We start from the raw sequence: 21,917 nt of genomic DNA on the forward strand, positions 1-21,917 counted from the left end.
CCGTTACTCGTACTGATCACTCCCCGGCACTTCTGCCCGTTACTCGTACTGATCACTCCCCGGCACTACTGCCCGTTACTCGTACTGATCACTCCCCGGCACTACTGCCCGTTACTCGTACTGATCACTCCCCGGCACTACTGCCCGTTACTCGTACTGATCACTCCCCGGCACTACTGCCCGTTACTCGTACTGATCACTCCCCGGCACTACTGCCCGTTACTCGTACTGATCACTCCCCGGCACTACTGCTCGTTACTCGTACTGATCACTCCCCGGCACTACTGCCCGTTACTCGTACTGATCACTCCCCGGCACTACTGCCCGTTACTCGTACTGATCACTCCCCGGCACTTCTGCCCGTTACTCGTACTGATCACTCCCCGGCACTACTGCCCGTTACTCGTACTGATCACTCCCCGGCACTACTGCCCGTTACTCGTACTGATCACTCCCCGGCACTACTGCCCGTTACTCCTACTGATCACTCCCCGGCACTACTGCCCGTTACTCCTACTGATCACTCCCCGGCACTACTGCCCGTTACTCCTACTGATCACTCCCCGGCAATACTGCCCGTTACTCGTACTGATCACTCCCCGGCACTTCTGCCCGTTACTCGTACTGATCACTCCCCGGCACTACTGCTCGTTACTCGTACTGATCACTCCCCGGCACTACTGCTCGTTACTCGTACTGATCACTCCCCGGCACTACTGCTCGTTACTCGTACTGATCACTCCCCGGCACTTCTGCCCGTTACTCGTACTGATCACTCCCCGGCACTACTGCCCGTTACTCCTACTGATCACTCCCCGGCACTTCTGCCCGTTACTCGTACTGATCACTCCCCGGCACTACTGCTCGTTACTCGTACTGATCACTCCCCGGCACTACTGCCCGTTACTCGTACTGATCACTCCCCGGCACTACTGCCCGTTACTCGTACTGATCACTCCCCGGCACTTCTGCCCGTTACTCGTACTGATCACTCCCCGGCACTACTGCCCGTTACTCGTACTGATCACTCCCCGGCACTACTGCCCGTTACTCGTACTGATCACTCCCCGGCACTTCTGCCCGTTACTCGTACTGATCACTCCCCGGCCCTACTGCCCGTAACTCGTACTGATCACTCCCCGGCACTACTGCCCGTTACTCGTACTGATCACTCCCCGGCACTACAGCCCGTTACTCGTACTGATCACTCCCCGGCACTTCTGCCCGTTACTCGTACTGATCACTCCCCGGCACTACTGCCCGTTACTCGTACTGATCACTCCCCGGCACTACTGCCCGTTACTCGTACTGATCACTCCCCGGCACTACTGCCCGTTACTCATACTGATCACTCCCCGGCACTACTGCCCGTTACTCGTACTGATCACTCCCCGGCACTTCTGCCCGTTACTCGTACTGATCACTCCCCGGCCCTACTGCCCGTAACTCGTACTGATCACTCCCCGGCACTACTGCCCGTTACTCGTACTGATCACTCCCCGGCACTTCTGCCCGTTACTCGTACTGATCACTCCCCGGCAATACTGCCCGTTACTCGTACTGATCACTCCCCGGCACTTCTGCCCGTTACTCGTACTGATCACTCCCCGGCACTTCTGCCCGTTACTCGTACTGATCACTCCCCGGCACTTCTGCCCGTTACTCGTACTGATCACTCCCCGGCACTTCTGCCCGTTACTCGTACTGATCACTCCCCGGCACTACTGCCCGTTACTCGTACTGATCACTCCCCGGCACTACTGCCCGTTACTCGTACTGATCACTCCCCGGCACTACTGCCCGTTACTCGTACTGATCACTCCCCGGCACTTCTGCCCGTTACTCGTACTGATCACTCCCCGGCACTTCTGCCCGTTACTCGTACTGATCACTCCCCGGCACTACTGCCCGTTACTCGTACTGATCACTCCCCGGCACTACAGCCCGTTACTCGTACTGATCACTCCCCGGCACTACTGCCCGTTACTCGTACTGATCACTCCCCGGCACTACAGCCTGTTACTCGTACTGATCACTCCCCGGCACTTCTGCCCGTTACTCGTACTGATCACTCCCCGGCACTACTGCCCGTTACTCGTACTGATCACTCCCCGGCACTACTGCCCGTTACTCGTACTGATCACTCCCCGGCACTACTGCCCGTTACTCGTACTGATCACTCCCCGGCACTTCTGCCCGTTACTCGTACTGATCACTCCCCGGCCCTACTGCCCGTAACTCGTACTGATCACTCCCCGGCACTACTGCCCGTTACTCGTACTGATCACTCCCCGGCACTTCTGCCCGTTACTCGTACTGATCACTCCCCGGCAATACTGCCCGTTACTCGTACTGATCACTCCCCGGCAATACTGCCCGTTACTCGTACTGATCACTCCCCGGCACTTCTGCCCGTTACTCGTACTGATCACTCCCCGGGACTACTGACCGTTACTCGTACTGATCACTCCCCGGCACTTCTGCCCATTACTCGTACTGATCACTCCCCGGCCCTACTGCCCGTAACTCGTACTGATCACTCCCCGGCACTACTGCCCGTTACTCGTACTGATCACTCCCCGGCACTTCTGCCCGTTACTCGTACTGATCACTCCCCGGCACTTCTGCCCGTTACTCGTTCTGATCACTCCCCGGCACTTCTGCCCGTTACTCGTTCTGATCACTCCCCGGCACTTCTGCCCGTTACTCGTACTGATCACTCCCCGGCACTTCTGCCCGTTACTCGTACTGATTACTCCCCGGCACTTCGTTACTCCTACTGATCACTCCCGGCACTTCTGCCCGTTACTCCTACTGATCACTCCCCGGCACTTCTGCCCGTTACTCCTACTGATCACTCCCCGGCACTTCTGCCCGTTACTCGTACTGTTCACTCCCCGGCACTTCTGCCCGTTACTCGTACTGTTCACTCCCCGGCACTTCTGCCCGTTACTCGTACTGTTCACTCCCCGGCACTTCTGCCCGTTACTCGTACTGATCACTCCCCGGCCCTACTGCCCGTTACTCGTACTGATCACTCCCCGGCCCTACTGCCCGTTACTCGTACTGATCACTCCTCTGCACTTCTGCTCGTTACTCCTACTGATCACTCCCCGGCACTTCTGCTCGTACTGATCACTCCCCGGCACTTCTGCCCGTTACTCGTACTGATCACTCCCCGGCACTTCTGCCCGTTACTCGTTCTGATCACTCCCCGGCACTTCTGCCCGTTACTCGTTCTGATCACTCCCCGGCACTTCTGCCCGTTACTCGTACTGATCACTCCCCGGCACTTCTGCCCGTTACTCGTACTGATTACTCCCCGGCACTTCGTTACTCCTACTGATCACTCCCGGCACTTCTGCCCGTTACTCCTACTGATCACTCCCCGGCACTTCTGCCCGTTACTCCTACTGATCACTCCCCGGCACTTCTGCCCGTTACTCGTACTGTTCACTCCCCGGCACTTCTGCCCGTTACTCGTACTGTTCACTCCCCGGCACTTCTGCCCGTTACTCGTACTGTTCACTCCCCGGCACTTCTGCCCGTTACTCGTACTGATCACTCCCCGGCCCTACTGCCCGTTACTCGTACTGATCACTCCCCGGCCCTACTGCCCGTTACTCGTACTGATCACTCCTCTGCACTTCTGCTCGTTACTCCTACTGATCACTCCCCGGCACTTCTGCTCGTACTGATCACTCCCCGGCTCTTCTGCCCGTTACTCGTACTGATCACTCCCCGGCACTTCTGCCCGTTACTCGTACTGATCACTCCTCTGCACTTCTGCTCGTTACTCGTACTGATCACTCCCCGGCTCTTCTGCCCGTTACTCGTACTGATCACTCCCCGGCACTTCTGCCCGTTACTCGTACTGATCACTCCCCGGCACTTCTGCTCGTTACTCGTACTGATCACTCCCCGGCACTTCTGCCCGTTACTCGTACTGATCACTCCCCGGCACTTCTGCCCGTTACTCGTACTGATCACTCCCCGGCACTTCTGCCCGTTACTCGTACTGATCGCTCCCCGGCACTTCTGCCCGTTACTCGTACTGATCACTCCCCGGCACTTCTGCTCGTTACTCGTACTGATCACTCCCCGGCACTTCTGCTCGTTACAGGTTAATGCTTTTAGTGGGATTTTTATTCATTTCATTTTTTGGAATTCTCTATTTGTTTCTAAGGTGGATTTCGCCAACCAGGCCGGCCAGGAGGCTTTCTGTCGCTCCATTGAGTCCTCGGAACGGGCTGCGCGGGAGGGCTGTGACGTGGCTGAGTCGGGGTAAGCTGTCGCCATTTCTGGCTGCTCACATGTTAGGCAGATGTATCAGTATAATTCTGTTAGGCGCAGGTGGTCAGTGTGTGATAATAATGCTGTGTATAGGCCCTGATTCTGGTTGACTCGCTAAGCAGCATATATTCGCTACTTACCAAGCCATCTAAGGCTGCCTGGCGGAGCAAGTGAATGGCCACCCACCCCTGCCGGCGTGCAAATATCCCAGCCGCATTGGAAATCCATTTGCAGGGGAGCGTATGGCGGTGAAATAATTCGCTATGTCCGGTGTAGTCGTATTCACGCTGCTGTTCTGCTCCCATATTCCGCGGAAGCTTAAGGACGATGCGCTGATCTGCGAGATATGGATCCGGCAATCCCTGCATTGAACGTGGATGTGTTTTGGTCCAGTGCTTGTCTGTTACCACGGGGAACTCTGGCCAGACACCGCTGGTCAGATCACCCTGCCAGGGGCAGCCAAGCTGGTCTTCATACTGACTCGGTGCTTCCAAGGGATTCAGTACGAAATCCTGGCGGTCGAAATACCGACGCCAGAATCCTGACCGCCGAAATACCGACATGGGGGGGGCTGTAAATCGCCCCCCTCTTCCCCCCCCCCCTTGCGGGCTCGCTGCGCTTGCCACGCAGTGGGCCTGGTGCCTCGCTTCACTCCCCACACTATTTTATTTTCCCTCTCTGGGTGCCATGGAAACCCAGAGAGGGAGAAATTGCCGGCACTGCGGCGGTCGGGATTTCAGTGGCGGTATTTCGACCGCCGGGAATCCCACCACCGGGATTTTGACTCCATCCACTTCCAAGACGTTGTTGTACGGTGCAGCCACCTCTCAATACCGTTACGTTCTGCTGTCACCGCAGTGTATTACTCTTCTACATAGAGGATTCTAGAAGTCTGAGAACTCTTATCTCCTGTGGTCCATCTCTTTGAATCCAGAATTGGGAAAATGTGCGTTAACCACCCATTCATTACTCCTGGCATCAGGTAGTGGGCATCTCCAAAACGGGCAATATTGGTTATTGCCTGTGCCACATTGAAGTCATTAGGGAGGGACATCCAGTCCTGGACAGGTTCCTGTTATCCTGCCGCTCTGGGGGCCGGTGCTAGGAGTAGAATGGGGCCCTGTTCGCGGGAGCTTACAGTCGAACACTGGGTAATATATAATCTTCACAATAGGGTTTTTAGAAACAGTGATGTTGCCCTTAGCAACCAAGCAGGTTCTAACTGTTGTCAACTTTAGCAGGTGCTAGATAAATAAGTACAATCTTATTGGTTGCTATGGGCAATATTTCCAATACTAAAACCCCACACTTTAGTATAAAGCTTCAGAGTTGTAGTTATATCTCAGGTCTGACCGGTTTCCCTACGTTACAGCAGTGACGCCGGTAGTGATGCCGGCAGTGACGCCGACAGTGACGACAGTGATGGATGTGCCGCAGTCCCAGCTCCTCCCTCTGAGCCGCTCTTATCTTCAGACGCCGACAAAATTCACAAGGGTTTCGGGATCAAAGTTGAGCTTCCCGTTATGCGTCGTAAAGGTCAGAATGTGCTGTGGGTGGGGATTACTCTAGAATCTAGATAATGGATTGTAAAGGTCGGTATGTGCTGTGGGTGGGGATTACTCTAGATAATGGAATGTAAAGGTCGGTATGTGCTGTGGGTGGGGATTACTCTAGATAATGGAATGTAAAGGTCGGTATGTGCTGTGGGTGGGGATTACTCTAGATAGAGGAATGTAAAGGTCGGTATGTGCTGTGGGCGGGGATTACTCTAGATAATGGAATGTAAAGGTCGGTATGTGCTGTGGGTGGGGATTACTCTAGATAATGGAATGTAAAGGTCGGTAAATGCTGTGGGTGGGGATTACTCTAGATAATGGAATGTAAAGGTCGGTATGTGCTGTGGGTGGGGATTACTCTAGATAGAGGAATGTAAAGGTCGGTATGCGCCGTGGGCGGGGATTACTCTAGATAACGGATAGTAAAGGTCGGCATGTGACGTGGGCGGGGATAACTCTAGGTAAATGATAGTAAAGGTCGGTATGCGCTGTGGGTGGGGATTAATCTAGGTAGCGGATAGTAAAGGTCGGCATGCGCCGTGGGCGGGGATTACTCTAGATAATGGATAGTAAAGGTCGGCATGTGCAGTGGGCGGGGATTACTCTAGGTAAATGATAGTAAAGGTCGGCATGCGCTGTGGGTGGGGATTAATCTAGGTAGCGGATAGTAAAGGTCGGCATGCGCCGTGGGCGTAATTGCTCTAGGTAACGGATAGTAAAGGTGCGTACAAATGGAATGATTTAAAACACTGCACAAAAGCTTGGTCTATGATCACACTGCATGCATGATAGATCATAGACCAACCTTAACGATTGGCGCATACTCGCATTGTGAACAATACACGGAACGATTTTAATGATTGGTCCTTCCTACCGACCGGGAACGCCATCGTCTTGCTTCATAGCTTTCCGTGTGTATGCGATGGCACGGAGGACTGGACGAATCTGAATAAGGTCCTCAGTGTATAGCCAGACGTTGGGCTGCAGGGTTCTCCCAGCAGCAGTTATGGGCCAGGTATAGGTGGGAACAGAGGACAATGTACCATCACAGTTATGGGCCGGGTATAGGTGGGAACAGAGGACAATGTACGTCACAGTTATGGGCCAGGTATAGGTGGGAACAGAGGACAATGTACCGTCACAGTTATGGGCCAGGTATAGGTGGGAACAGAGGACAATGTACCGTCACAGTTATGGGCCGGGTATAGGTGGGAACAGAGGACAATGTACCGTCACAGTTATGGGCCAGGTATAGGTGGGAACAGAGGACAATGTACCGTCACAGTTATGGGCCAGGTATAGGTGGGAACAGAGGACAATGTACCGTCACAGTTATGGGCCAGGTATAGGTGGGAACAGAGGACAATGTACGTCACAGTTATGGGCCAGGTATAGGTGGGAACAGAGGACAATGTACCGTCACAGTTATGGGCCAGGTATAGGTGGGAACAGAGGACAATGTACCGTCACAGTTACGGGCCAGGTATAGGTGGGAACAGAGGACAATGTACCGTCACAGTTATGGGCCAGGTATAGGTGGGAACAGAGGACAATGTACCGTCACAGTTACGGGCCAGGTATAGGTGGGAACAGAGGACAATGTACGTCACAGTTATGGGCCAGGTATAGGTGGGAACAGAGGACAATGTACGTCACAGTTATGGGCCATGTATAGGTGGGAACAGAGGACAATGTACCGTCACAGTTATGGGCCAGGTATAGGTGGGAACAGAGGACAATGTACCGTCACAGTTATGGGCCAGGTATAGGTGGGAACAGAGGACAATGTACCGTCACAGTTATGAGCCAGGTATAGGTGGGAACAGAGGACAATGTACCGTCACAGTTATGGGCCATGTATAGGTGGGAACAGAGGACAATGTACCGTCACAGTTATGGGCCAGGTATAGGTGGGAACAGAGGACAATGTACCGTCACAGTTATGGGCCAGGTATAGGTGGGAACAGAGGACAATGTACCGTCACAGTTATGGGCCATGTATAGGTGGGAACAGAGGACAATGTACCGTCACAGTTATGGGCCAGGTATAGGTGGGAACAGAGGACAATGTACCGTCACAGTTACGGGCCAGGTATAGGTGGGAACAGAGGACAATGTACCGTCACAGTTATGGGCCAGGTATAGGTGGGAACAGAGGACAATGTACCGTCACAGTTATGGGCCAGGTATAGGTGGGAACAGAGGACAATGTACCGTCACAGTTACGGGCCAGGTATAGGTGGGAACAGAGGACAATGTACCGTCACAGTTACGGGCCAGGTATAGGTGGGAACAGAGGACAATGTACCGTCACAGTTATGGGCCAGGTATAGGTGGGAACAGAGGACAATGTACCGTCACAGTTATGGGCCAGGTATAGGTGGGAACAGAGGACAATGTACGTCACAGTTACGGGCCAGGTATAGGTGGGAACAGAGGACAATGTACGTCACAGTTATGGGCCAGGTATAGGTGGGAACAGAGGACAATGTACCGTCACAGTTATGGGCCAGGTATAGGTGGGAACAGAGGACAATGTACCGTCACAGTTATGAGCCAGGTATAGGTGGGAACAGAGGACAATGTACCGTCACAGTTATGGGCCATGTATAGGTGGGAACAGAGGACAATGTACCGTCACAGTTATGGGCCAGGTATAGGTGGGAACAGAGGACAATGTACCGTCACAGTTATGGGCCAGGTATAGGTGGGAACAGAGGACAATGTACCGTCACAGTTATGGGCCATGTATAGGTGGGAACAGAGGACAATGTACCGTCACAGTTACGGGCCAGGTATAGGTGGGAACAGAGGACAATGTACCGTCACAGTTACGGGCCAGGTATAGGTGGGAACAGAGGACAATGTACCGTCACAGTTATGGGCCAGGTATAGGTGGGAACAGAGGACAATGTAAGTAACAGTTATGGGCCAGGTATAGGTGGGAACAGAGGACAATGTAAGTAACAGTTATGGGCCAGGTATAGGTGGGAACAGAGGACAATGTACCGTCACAGTTACGGGCCAGGTATAGGTGGGAACAGAGGACAATGTAAGTAACAGTTATGGGCCAGGTATAGGTGGGAACAGAGGACAATGTACGTCACAGTTATGGGCCAGGTATAGGTGGGAACAGAGGACAATGTACCGTCACAGTTTTGGGCCAGGTATAGGTGGGAACAGAGGACAATGTACGTCACAGTTATGGGCCAGGTATAGGTGAGAACAGAGGACAATGTACCGTCACAGTTATGGGCCAGGTATAGGTGGGAACAGAGGACAATGTACGTCACAGTTATGGGCCAGGTATAGGTGGGAACAGAGGACAATGTACCGTCACAGTTATGGGCCAGGTATAGGTGGGAACAGAGGACAATGTACGTCACAGTTATGGGCCAGGTATAGGTGGGAACAGAGGACAATGTACCGTCACAGTTATGGGCCAGGTATAGGTGGGAACAGAGGACAATGTACGTCACAGTTATGGGCCAGGTATAGGTGGGAACAGAGGACAATGTACCGTCACAGTTATGGGCCAGGTATAGGTGGGAACAGAGGACAATGTACCGTCACAGTTATGGGCCAGGTATAGGTGGGAACAGAGGACAATGTACCGTCACAGTTATGGGCCATGTATAGGTGGGAACAGAGGACAATGTACCGTCACAGTTATGGGCCAGGTATAGGTGGGAACAGAGGACAATGTACCGTCACAGTTATGGGCCAGGTATAGGTGGGAACAGAGGACAATGTACCGTCACAGTTATGGGCCAGGTATAGGTGGGAACAGAGGACAATGTACCGTCACAGTTATGAGCCAGGTATAGGTGGGAACAGAGGACAATGTACCGTCACAGTTATGGGCCAGGTATAGGTGGGAACAGAGGACAATGTACCGTCACAGTTATGGGCCATGTATAGGTGGGAACAGAGGACAATGTACCGTCACAGTTACGGGCCAGGTATAGGTGGGAACAGAGGACAATGTACCGTCACAGTTACGGGCCAGGTATAGGTGGGAACAGAGGACAATGTAAGTAACAGTTATGGGCCAGGTATAGGTGGGAACAGAGGACAATGTACCGTCACAGTTACGGGCCAGGTATAGGTGGGAACAGAGGACAATGTACGTCACAGTTATGGGCCAGGTATAGGTGGGAACAGAGGACAATGTACCGTCACAGTTATGGGCCAGGTATAGGTGGGAACAGAGGACAATGTACGTCACAGTTATGGGCCAGGTATAGGTGGGAACAGAGGACAATGTACCGTCACAGTTACGGGCCAGGTATAGGTGGGAACAGAGGACAATGTAAGTAACAGTTATGGGCCAGGTATAGGTGGGAACAGAGGACAATGTAAGTAACAGTTATGGGCCAGGTATAGGTGGGAACAGAGGACAATGTACCGTCACAGTTATGGGCCAGGTATAGGTGGGAACAGAGGACAATGTAAGTAACAGTTATGGGCCAGGTATAGGTGGGAACAGAGGACAATGTACGTCACAGTTATGGGCCAGGTATAGGTGGGAACAGAGGACAATGTACCGTCACAGTTACGGGCCAGGTATAGGTGGGAACAGAGGACAATGTAAGTAACAGTTATGGGCCAGGTATAGGTGGGAACAGAGGACAATGTACCGTCACAGTTATGGGCCAGGTATAGGTGGGAACAGAGGACAATGTACCGTCACAGTTATGAGCCAGGTATAGGTGGGAACAGAGGACAATGTACGTCACAGTTATGGGCCAGGTATAGGTGGGAACAGAGGACAATGTACCGTCACAGTTACGGGCCAGGTATAGGTGGGAACAGAGGACAATGTACCGTCACAGTTATGGGCCAGGTATAGGTGGGAACAGAGGACAATGTACCGTCACAGTTACGGGCCAGGTATAGGTGGGAACAGAGGACAATGTACCGTCACAGTTATGGGCCAGGTATAGGTGGGAACAGAGGACAATGTACCGTCACAGTTATGGGCCAGGTATAGGTGGGAACAGAGGACAATGTACCGTCACAGTTACGGGCCAGGTATAGGTGGGAACAGAGGACAATGTACCGTCACAGTTACGGGCCAGGTATAGGTGGGAACAGAGGACAATGTACCGTCACAGTTATGGGCCAGGTATAGGTGGGAACAGAGGACAATGTACCGTCACAGTTATGGGCCAGGTATAGGTGGGAACAGAGGACAATGTACGTCACAGTTATGGGCCAGGTATAGGTTGGAACAGAGGACAATGTACCGTCACAGTTATGGGCCAGGTATAGGTGGGAACAGAGGACAATGTACCGTCACAGTTATGGGCCATGTATAGGTGGGAACAGAGGACAATGTACCGTCACAGTTATGGGCCAGGTATAGGTGGGAACAGAGGACAATGTACCGTCACAGTTATGGGCCAGGTATAGGTGGGAACAGAGGACAATGTACCGTCACAGTTATGGGCCATGTATAGGTGGGAACAGAGGACAATGTACCGTCACAGTTATGGGCCAGGTATAGGTGGGAACAGAGGACAATGTACCGTCACAGTTATGGGCCAGGTATAGGTGGGAACAGAGGACAATGTACCGTCACAGTTATGAGCCAGGTATAGGTGGGAACAGAGGACAATGTACCGTCACAGTTATGGGCCAGGTATAGGTGGGAACAGAGGACAATGTACCGTCACAGTTATGGGCCATGTATAGGTGGGAACAGAGGACAATGTACGTCACAGTTACGGGCCAGGTATAGGTGGGAACAGAGGACAATGTACCGTCACAGTTATGGGCCAGGTATAGGTGGGAACAGAGGACAATGTACCGTCACAGTTATGGGCCAGGTATAGGTGGGAACAGAGGACAATGTACCGCCACAGTTATGGGCCAGGTATAGGTGGGAACAGAGGACAATGTACCGTCACAGTTATGGGCCAGGTATAGGTGGGAACAGAGGACAATGTACCGTCACAGTTATGGGCCAGGTATAGGTGGGAACAGAGGACAATGTAAGTCACAGTTATGGGCCAGGTATAGGTGGGAACAGAGGACAATGTACCGTCACAGTTATGGGCCAGGTATAGGTGGGAACAGAGGACAATGTACCGTCACAGTTATGGGCCAGGTATAGGTGGTAACAGAGGACAATGTACCGTCACAGTTATGGGCCAGGTATAGGTGGGAACAGAGGACAATGTACGTCACAGTTATGGGCCAGGTATAGGTGGGAACAGAGGACAATGTAAGTAACAGTTATGGGCCAGGTATAGGTGGGAACAGAGGACAATGTACCATCACAGTTATGGGCCAGGTATAGGTGGGAACAGAGGACAATGTACCGTCACAGTTATGGGCCAGGTATAGGTTGGAACAGAGGACAATGTACGTCACAGTTATGGGCCAGGTATAGGTGGGAACAGAGGACAATGTACCGTCACAGTTATGGGCCAGGTATAGGTGGGAACAGAGGACAATGTACCGTCACAGTTATGGGCCAGGTATAGGTGGGAACAGAGGACAATGTACGTCACAGTTATGGGCCAGGTATAGGTGGGAACAGAGGACAATGTACGTCACAGTTATGGGCCAGGTATAGGTGGGAACAGAGGACAATGTAAGTCACAGTTATGGGCCAGGTATAGGTGGGAACAGAGGACAATGTACCGTCACAGTTATGGGCCAGGTATAGGTGGGAACAGAGGACAATGTACGTCACAGTTACGGGCCAGGTATAGGTGGGAACAGAGGACAATGTACGTCACAGTTATGGGCCAGGTATAGGTGGGAACAGAGGACAATGTACCGTCACAGTTATGGGCCAGGTATAGGTGGGAACAGAGGACAATGTACCGTCACAGTTATGAGCCAGGTATAGGTGGGAACAGAGGACAATGTACCGTCACAGTTATGGGCCAGGTATAGGTGGGAACAGAGGACAATGTACGTCACAGTTATGGGCCAGGTATAGGTGGGAACAGAGGACAATGTACCGTCACAGTTATGGGCCAGGTATAGGTGGGAACAGAGGACAATGTAAGTCACAGTTATGGGCCAGGTATAGGTGGGAACAGAGGACAATGTAAGTCACAGTTATGGGCCAGGTATAGGTGGGAACAGAGAACAATGTACGTCACAGTTACGGGCCAGGTATAGGAGGGAACAGAGGACAATGTACGTCACAGTTACGGGCCAGGTATAGGTGGGAACAGAGGACAATGTACCGTCACAGTTATGGGCCAGGTATAGGTGGGAACAGAGGACAATGTACCGTCACAGTTATGGGCCAGGTATAGGTGGGAACAGAGGACAATGTACCGTCACAGTTATGGGCCAGGTATAGGTGGGAACAGAGGACAATGTACCGTCACAGTTATGGGCCAGGTATAGGTGGGAACAGAGGACAATGTACCGTCACAGTTATGGGCCAGGTATAGGTGGGAACAGAGGACAATGTACCGTCACAGTTACGGGCCAGGTATAGGTGGGAACAGAGGACAATGTACCGTCACAGTTATGGGCCAGGTATAGGTGGGAACAGAGGACAATGTACGTCACAGTTATGGGCCAGGTATAGGTGGGAACAGAGGACAATGTAAGTCACAGTTATGGGCCAGGTATAGGTGGGAACAGAGGACAATGTACCGTCACAGTTATGGGCCAGGTATAGGTGGGAACAGAGGACAATGTACCGTCACAGTTATGGGCCAGGTATAGGTGGGAACAGAGGACAATGTACCGTCACAGTTATGGGCCAGGTATAGGTGGGAACAGAGGACAATGTACCGTCACAGTTATGGGCCAGGTATAGGTGGGAACAGAGGACAATGTACCGTCACAGTTATGGGCCAGGTATAGGTGGGAACAGAGGACAATGTACCGTCACAGTTATGGGCCAGGTATAGGTGAGAACAGAGGACAATGTACCGTCACAGTTATGGGCCAGGTATAGGTGGGAACAGAGGACAATGTACCGTCACAGTTTTGGGCCAGGTATAGGTGGGAACAGAGGACAATGTACGTCACAGTTATGGGCCAGGTATAGGTGGGAACAGAGGACAATGTACGTCACAGTTATGGGCCAGGTATAGGTGGGAACAGAGGACAATGTACCGTCACAGTTATGGGCCAGGTATAGGTGGGAACAGAGGACAATGTACGTCACAGTTATGGGCCAGGTATAGGTGGGAACAGAGGACAATGTACGTCACAGTTATGGGCCAGGTATAGGTGGGAACAGAGGACAATGTACCGTCACAGTTATGGGCCAGGTATAGGTGGGAACAGAGGACAATGTACCGTCACAGTTATGGGCCATGTATAGGTGGGAACAGAGGACAATGTAAGTAACAGTTATGGGCCAGGTATAGGTGGGAACAGAGGACAATGTAAGTAACAGTTATGGGCCAGGTATAGGTGGGAACAGAGGACAATGTAAGTAACAGTTATGGGCCAGGTATAGGTGGGAACAGAGGACAATGTACGTCACAGTTATGGGCCAGGTATAGGTGGGAACAGAGGACAATGTATCGTCACAGTTACGGGCCAGGTATAGGTGGGAACAGAGGACAATGTACCGTCACAGTTATGGGCCAGGTATAGGTGGGAACAGAGGACAATGTACGTCACAGTTATGGGCCAGGTATAGGTGGGAACAGAGGACAATGTACCGTCACAGTTACGGGCCAGGTATAGGTGGGAACAGAGGACAATGTACCGTCACAGTTATGGGCCAGGTATAGGTGGGAACAGAGGACAATGTACGTCACAGTTATGGGCCAGGTATAGGTGGGAACAGAGGACAATGTACCGCCACAGTTATGGGCCAGGTATAGGTGGGAACAGAGGACAATGTACCGTCACAGTTATGGGCCAGGTATAGGTGGGAACAGAGGACAATGTACGTCACAGTTATGGGCCAGGTATAGGTGGGAACAGAGGACAATGTACCGTCACAGTTATGGGCCAGGTATAGGTGGGAACAGAGGACAATGTACCGTCACAGTTATGAGCCAGGTATAGGTGGGAACAGAGGACAATGTACCGTCACAGTTATGGGCCAGGTATAGGTGGGAACAGAGGACAATGTACGTCACAGTTATGGGCCAGGTATAGGTGGGAACAGAGGACAATGTACCGTCACAGTTATGGGCCAGGTATAGGTGGGAACAGAGGACAATGTAAGTCACAGTTATGGGCCAGGTATAGGTGGGAACAGAGGACAATGTACCGTCACAGTTATGGGCCAGGTATAGGTGGGAACAGAGGACAATGTACCGTCACAGTTACGGGCCAGGTATAGGTGGGAACAGAGGACAATGTACCGTCACAGTTACGGGCCAGGTATAGGTAGGAACAGAGGACAATGTACCGTCACAGTTACGGGCCAGGTATAGGTGGGAACAGAGTACAATGTACCGTCACAGTTACGGGCCAGGTATAGGTGGGAACAGAGGACAATGTACCGTCACAGTTATGGGCCAGGTATAGGTGGGAACAGAGGACAATGTACCGTCACAGTTATGGGCCAGGTATAGGTGGGAACAGAGGACAATGTACGTCACAGTTATGGGCCAGGTATAGGTGGGAACAGAGGACAATGTACCGTCACAGTTATGAGCCAGGTATAGGTGGGAACAGAGGACAATGTACCGTCACAGTTATGGGCCAGGTATAGGTGGGAACAGAGGACAATGTACCGTCACAGTTATGGGCCATGTATAGGTGGGAACAGAGGACAATGTACCGTCACAGTTATGGGCCAGGTATAGGTGGGAACAGAGGACAATGTACCGTCACAGTTATGGGCCAGGTATAGGTGGGAACAGAGGACAATGTACCGTCACAGTTATGAGCCAGGTATAGGTGGGAACAGAGGACAATGTACCGTCACAGTTATGGGCCAGGTATAGGTGGGAACAGAGGACAATGTACCGTCACAGTTATGGGCCAGGTATAGGTGGGAACAGAGGACAATGTACCGTCACAGTTATGAGCCAGGTATAGGTGGGAACAGAGGACAATGTACCGTCACAGTTATGGGCCAGGTATAGGTGGGAACAGAGGACAATGTACCGTCACAGTTATGGGCCAGGTATAGGTGGGAACAGAGGACAATGTACCGTCACAGTTATGGGCCAGGTATAGGTGGGAACAGAGGACAATGTACGTCACAGTTATGGGCCAGGTATAGGTGGGAACAGAGGACAATGTACCGTCACAGTTATGAGCCAGGTATAGGTGGGAACAGAGGACAATGTACCGTCACAGTTATGGGCCAGGTATAGGTGGGAACAGAGGACAATGTACCGTCACAGTTATGGGCCATGTATAGGTGGGAACAGAGGACAATGTACCGTCACAGTTATGGGCCAGGTATAGGTGGGAACAGAGGACAATGTACCGTCACAGTTATGGGCCAGGTATAGGTGGGAACAGAGGACAATGTACCGTCACAGTTATGGGCCATGTATAGGTGGGAACAGAGGACAATGTACGTCACAGTTATGGGCCAGGTATAGGTGGGAACAGAGGACAATGTACCGTCACAGTTATGGGCCAGGTATAGGTGGGAACAGAGGACAATGTACCGTCACAGTTATGGGCCAGGTATAGGTGGGAACAGAGGACAATGTACCGTCACAGTTATGGGCCAGGTATAGGTGGGAACAGAGGACAATGTACCGTCACAGTTATGGGCCATGTATAGGTGGGAACAGAGGACAATGTACGTCACAGTTATGGGCCAGGTATAGGTGGGAACAGAGGACAATGTACCGCCACAGTTATGGGCCAGGTATAGGTGGGAACAGAGGACAATGTACCGTCACAGTTATGGGCCATGTATAGGTGGGAACAGAGGACAATGTACGTCACAGTTATGGGCCAGGTATAGGTGGGAACAGAGGACAATGTACCGTCACAGTTATGGGCCAGGTATAGGTGGGAACAGAGGACAATGTACCGTCACAGTTATGGGCCAGGTATAGGTGGGAACAGAGGACAATGTACCGTCACAGTTATGGGCCATGTATAGGTGGGAACAGAGGACAATGTACGTCACAGTTATGGGCCAGGTATAGGTGGGAACAGAGGACAATGTACGTCACAGTTATGGGCCATGTATAGGTGGGAACAGAGGACAATGTACCGTCACAGTTACGGGCCAGGTATAGGTGGGAACAGAGGACAATGTAAGTAACAGTTATGGGCCAGGTATAGGTGGGAACAGAGGACAATGTACCGTCACAGTTACGGGCCAGGTATAGGTGGGAACAGAGGACAATGTACCGTCACAGTTATGGGCCAGGTATAGGTGGGAACAGAGGACAATGTACCGTCACAGTTATGGGCCATGTATAGGTGGGAACAGAGGACAATGTACCGTCACAGTTATGAGCCAGGTATAGGTGGGAACAGAGGACAATGTACCGTCACAGTTATGGGCCAGGTATAGGTGGGAACAGAGGACAATGTACCGTCACAGTTATGAGCCAGGTATAGGTGGGAACAGAGGACAATGTACCGTCACAGTTATGGGCCATGTATAGGTGGGAACAGAGGACAATGTACCGTCACAGTTATGGGCCAGGTATAGGTGGGAACAGAGGACAATGTACCGTCACAGTTATGGGCCAGGTATAGGTGGGAACAGAGGACAATGTACCGTCACAGTTATGGGCCAGGTATAGGTGGGAACAGAGGACAATGTACCGTCACAGTTATGAGCCAGGTATAGGTGGGAACAGAGGACAATGTACCGTCACAGTTATGGGCCATGTATAGGTGGGAACAGAGGACAATGTACCGTCACAGTTATGGGCCAGGTATAGGTGGGAACAGAGGACAATGTACCGTCACAGTTATGGGCCAGGTATAGGTGGGAACAGAGGACAATGTACCGTCACAGTTATGGGCCAGGTATAGGTGGGAACAGAGGACAATGTACCGTCACAGTTATGGGCCATGTATAGGTGGGAACAGAGGACAATGTACCGTCACAGTTATGAGCCAGGTATAGGTGGGAACAGAGGACAATGTACCGTCACAGTTATGGGCCAGGTATAGGTGGGAACAGAGGACAATGTACCGTCACAGTTACGGGCCAGGTATAGGTGGGAACAGAGGACAATGTACCGTCACAGTTACGGGCCAGGTATAGGTGGGAACAGAGGACAATGTACCGTCACAGTTATGGGCCAGGTATAGGTGGGAACAGAGGACAATGTACCGTCACAGTTATGGGCCAGGTATAGGTGGGAACAGAGGACAATGTACCGTCACAGTTATGGGCCAGGTATAGGTGGAAACAGAGGACAATGTACCGTCACAGTTATGGGCCAGGTATAGGTGGGAACAGAGGACAATGTACCGTCACAGTTATGGGCCAGGTATAGGTGGGAACAGAGGACAATGTACCGTCACAGTTATGGGCCAGGTATAGGTGGGAACAGAGGACAATGTACCGTCACAGTTATGGGCCAGGTATAGGTGGGAACAGAGGACAATGTACCGTCACAGTTATGGGCCAGGTATAGGTGGGAACAGAGGACAATGTACCGTCACAGTTATGGGCCAGGTATAGGTGGGAACAGAGGACAATGTACCGTCACAGTTATGGGCCAGGTATAGGTGGGAACAGAGGACAATGTACGTCACAGTTATGGGCCAGGTATAGGTGGGAATAGAGGACAATCTACGTCACAGTTATGGGGTGGTCCTGTGCCCTGGCTGCGTTTCCTACAGGTGTAATGTGATTTCTGTATTTCCTCTCCAGCTGCAGACATCACATACGCCCTCTCTAAGGAGTATAAGAGGTACGGGGAGCTGCTGTCCATACAGATCTGCAGAGGACACAAGAAGAGATACGCCCTGGTGTTTTTCAGGCGACAGGAGGATCAGCAGGACGCACTTAACGCCACAAAAGGGAAAGCGAATCTCGGCTACAAGGTTACCGTGAGCGCGTGGGAGGGAACAGGTAGGTTCCGTAGGTTACAAAGAGATGATACAAGATAATTACTGTGCCCAAGGTACTGCAGCCCGCGAACAGCCAAGGATATAACTCATCCACAACAACAATTGTAACACAAGAACGTTGTCACCGGCGCTGAACCCCCAATACACACTAAATACAAATAGTCCACAAAGGAGGGAAGGATCCAGAAAGATACCTTCCAGCGAATATAGGGAATATTCCCTAGGGGAGTTGTGTACATGGGAGACCCCATCTCTGCGGATCCACGGTCACATGGGCCATTGGCAGACGTTTGTGGTATAGAAGAACAAAGTAACCTTTATGTGCACAGGAAACAGGTCAGTATGGGTTTCTTGTCATTCAGACAGTGGATTGGGTCCATGGGTGAAGATTGAGGATATCAGCCCATAAAGAAACCCCTATATGTACCCCTTGTCCTGAGGCCAGTTACCAGTGTGGGGGGTACAGCGCCAGTGACAACGTTCTGTTTGTTGCTCTGGGGCACAGGTCTACCATGAAATACGGGGATATTCTTATTCCTGATATATTGCAGAGAACAGCGAGAAATAGCATTGCCCTATTATGGCCATTTAGGTATGTTGGGTGGCAGTGGCTATAAATACGCTGCATTGATCTCTGTAGAGACCCCCAAGGAAGAAAATGGCAAGGCCATTGGCATTACCTAGCGAAGCCTATGGTTTTCCTTTTAGGTGAACTCTCTGGGGAGGGACCCTTATGATCCCTCTCCTTCCTTCTGAGGATTTCACATGGGAGTGGTCAATGGTGTAATGGGACTCTGACTTATCATCATAAGGGACAGCTGTTACATGAAGGTCTGCCCTGCAGGTAAGTGTTCCTGCCTACCAGTGATTGCAGATGCCAGTATGTAAGGAAAGGTGGCAGAAGTCCGATGCCACCCTGATTCTCAGCGAGGGCACTCACAGCAGCAGGGCAGCTAATGCTGCACCTACTGGAATATCCCTTCCGTCTGGGTTCTCTCCCAAATCCACCATACAGTATTAACCATGAAGATGACAACAAACACTATGGACCCTCCTTTAATGAACTTTGGTGTTTTATTCCCTCTAGAAACAGAATCTCCGCTGGACAAGAGAATCAATGAATTTCACCCCAAGGCCAATCGAATTCTCTTCATTGGTAACTTAGATGAAACCACCACCCGCCTCTCCCTACATAAAGATTTCCAGCAATTCGGGGAGATTGTGGTACGTCTACTATATCATCTCCTGTAATGTGTGGGGGCCTAGTTATCAGGTGTGGGGGCAGCTGTAAAACACTGGATAACAGCAGGTGGGGGGATTATGTTGGTCAGATCCTGTCCCCCCTAGTGATCAGGTGTGGGGGCAGCTATGAGACGCTGGGTAACAGCAGGTGGGGGGATTATGTTGGTCAGATCCCGTCCCCCCTAGTTATCAGGTGTGGGGGCAGCTATGAGACGCTGGATAACAGCAGGTGGGGGGATTATGTTGGACAGATCCCGTCCCTCCTAGTTATCAGGTGTGGGGGCAGCTATGAGACGCTGGATAACAGCAGGTGGGGGGATTATGTTGGACAGATCCCGTCCCTCCTAGTGATCAGGTGTGGGGGCAGCTATGAGATGCTGGATAACAGCAGGTGGGGGGATTATGTTGGACAGATCCCGTTCCCCCTAGTTATCAGGTCTGGGGGAAGCTGTAAAACACTGGATAACAGCAGGTGGGGGGATTATGTTGGACAGATCCCACCCCCCTAGTTATCAGGTGTGGGGGCAGCTATGAGATGCTGGATAACGGCAGGTGGGGGGATTATGTTGGTCAGATCCCGTCCCCCCTAGTTATCAGGTGTGGGGGCAGCTATGAGACGCTGGATAACAGCAGGTGGGGGGATTATGTTGGACAGATCCCGTCCCCCCTAGTTATCAGGTGTGGGGGCAGCTATGAGACGCTGGATAACAGCAGGTGGGGGGATTATGTTGGACAGATCCCGTCCCTCCTAGTTATCAGGTGTGGGGGCAGCTATGAGACGCTGGATAACAGCAGGTGGGGGGATTATGTTGGACAGATCCCGCCCCCCTAGTTAGCAGGTGTGGGGGCAGCTATGAGACGCTGGATAACAGCAGGTGGGGGGATTATGTTAGACAGATCCCGTCCCCCCTAGTTATCAGGTGTGGGGGCAGCTATGAGATGCTGGATAACGGCAGGTGGGGGGATTATGTTGGACAGATCCCGCCCCCTAGTTATCAGGTGTGGGGGCAGCTATGTGATGCTGGATAACGGCAGGTGGGGGGATTATGTTGGACAGATCCCGTCCCCCCCTAGTTATCAGGTGTGGGGGCAGCTATGAGACGCTGGATAACAGCAGGTGGGGGGATTATGTTGGACAGATCCCGTCCCCCCTAGTTATCAGGTGTGGGGGCAGCTATGAGACGCTGGATAACGGCAGGTGGGGGGATTATGTTGGACAGATCCCGTCCCCCCTAGTTATCAGGTGTGGGGGCAGCTATGCGACGCTGGATAACAGCAGGTGGGGGGATTATGTTGGACAGATCCCGTCCCCCCAGTTATCCTAGTTACTCCCCGCAGTCTCTCCCCAGACCTTGCTATTGCCCCTCACTGGATCACCATTGCTTCGGGTGTCCTGTGCCCTCAAAGCTGGCTGTGTATTCATACTGCTCTTGATCTGACTGTATTCATCTCTTCTGCTGTCCAGGATATTAAGAAGGTGAATGGGCTTCCTCACTATGCATTTGTGCAGTACTGCGATATCACAAGTGTCTGTGAAGCCATTCGGAAGATGAACGGAGAATTTCTGGGGCAAAAACGATTAAAGGTATATGCAAATATTTAAAGTATATTGCTCTATACTGAATAATTGATATGGGTGTGGTATAGGGTACCGACAGTTGGGATCCCGACAGTCATTATCCCAGGATCCCGACTGCCCGGACTCAGACAGCAGGGTGAGCGCAACAAAGCCCCTTGCGGGCTCGCCAAGCTGCGGGCACGGTGGCTCACTCCGCTCGCCACCTATTCTATTCTTCCTCTATGGGGGTCGTGGAACGGGCAACCGTCTGTCTGAGTTTTGACAGTCGGGAATATGACTGTCGGGAT

General features: G+C 52.0%; 1 protein-coding gene across 1 annotated transcript in view; it reads left to right on the plus strand.

The window, feature by feature from the left end:
- The window catches only part of LOC146041946 (uncharacterized), a 141,988-nt gene that overhangs the window by 101,024 nt on the left and 19,047 nt on the right, over nucleotides 1-21,917 (plus strand). Inside the window, exons 17-21 of the mRNA XM_083161819.1 lie at nucleotides 4,187-4,284; nucleotides 5,666-5,829; nucleotides 18,610-18,810; nucleotides 19,897-20,033; nucleotides 21,517-21,636. Of these exons, the coding sequence (XP_083017945.1) occupies nucleotides 4,187-4,284; nucleotides 5,666-5,829; nucleotides 18,610-18,810; nucleotides 19,897-20,033; nucleotides 21,517-21,636 (720 nt within the window). The remainder of the gene's footprint in view (nucleotides 1-4,186; nucleotides 4,285-5,665; nucleotides 5,830-18,609; nucleotides 18,811-19,896; nucleotides 20,034-21,516; nucleotides 21,637-21,917) is intronic.

The sequence above is a fragment of the Crinia signifera genome, chromosome 19 (assembly GCF_055691185.1).
Source record: "Crinia signifera chromosome 19, ASM5569118v1, whole genome shotgun sequence".
Taxonomy (NCBI): domain Eukaryota; kingdom Metazoa; phylum Chordata; class Amphibia; order Anura; family Myobatrachidae; genus Crinia; species Crinia signifera.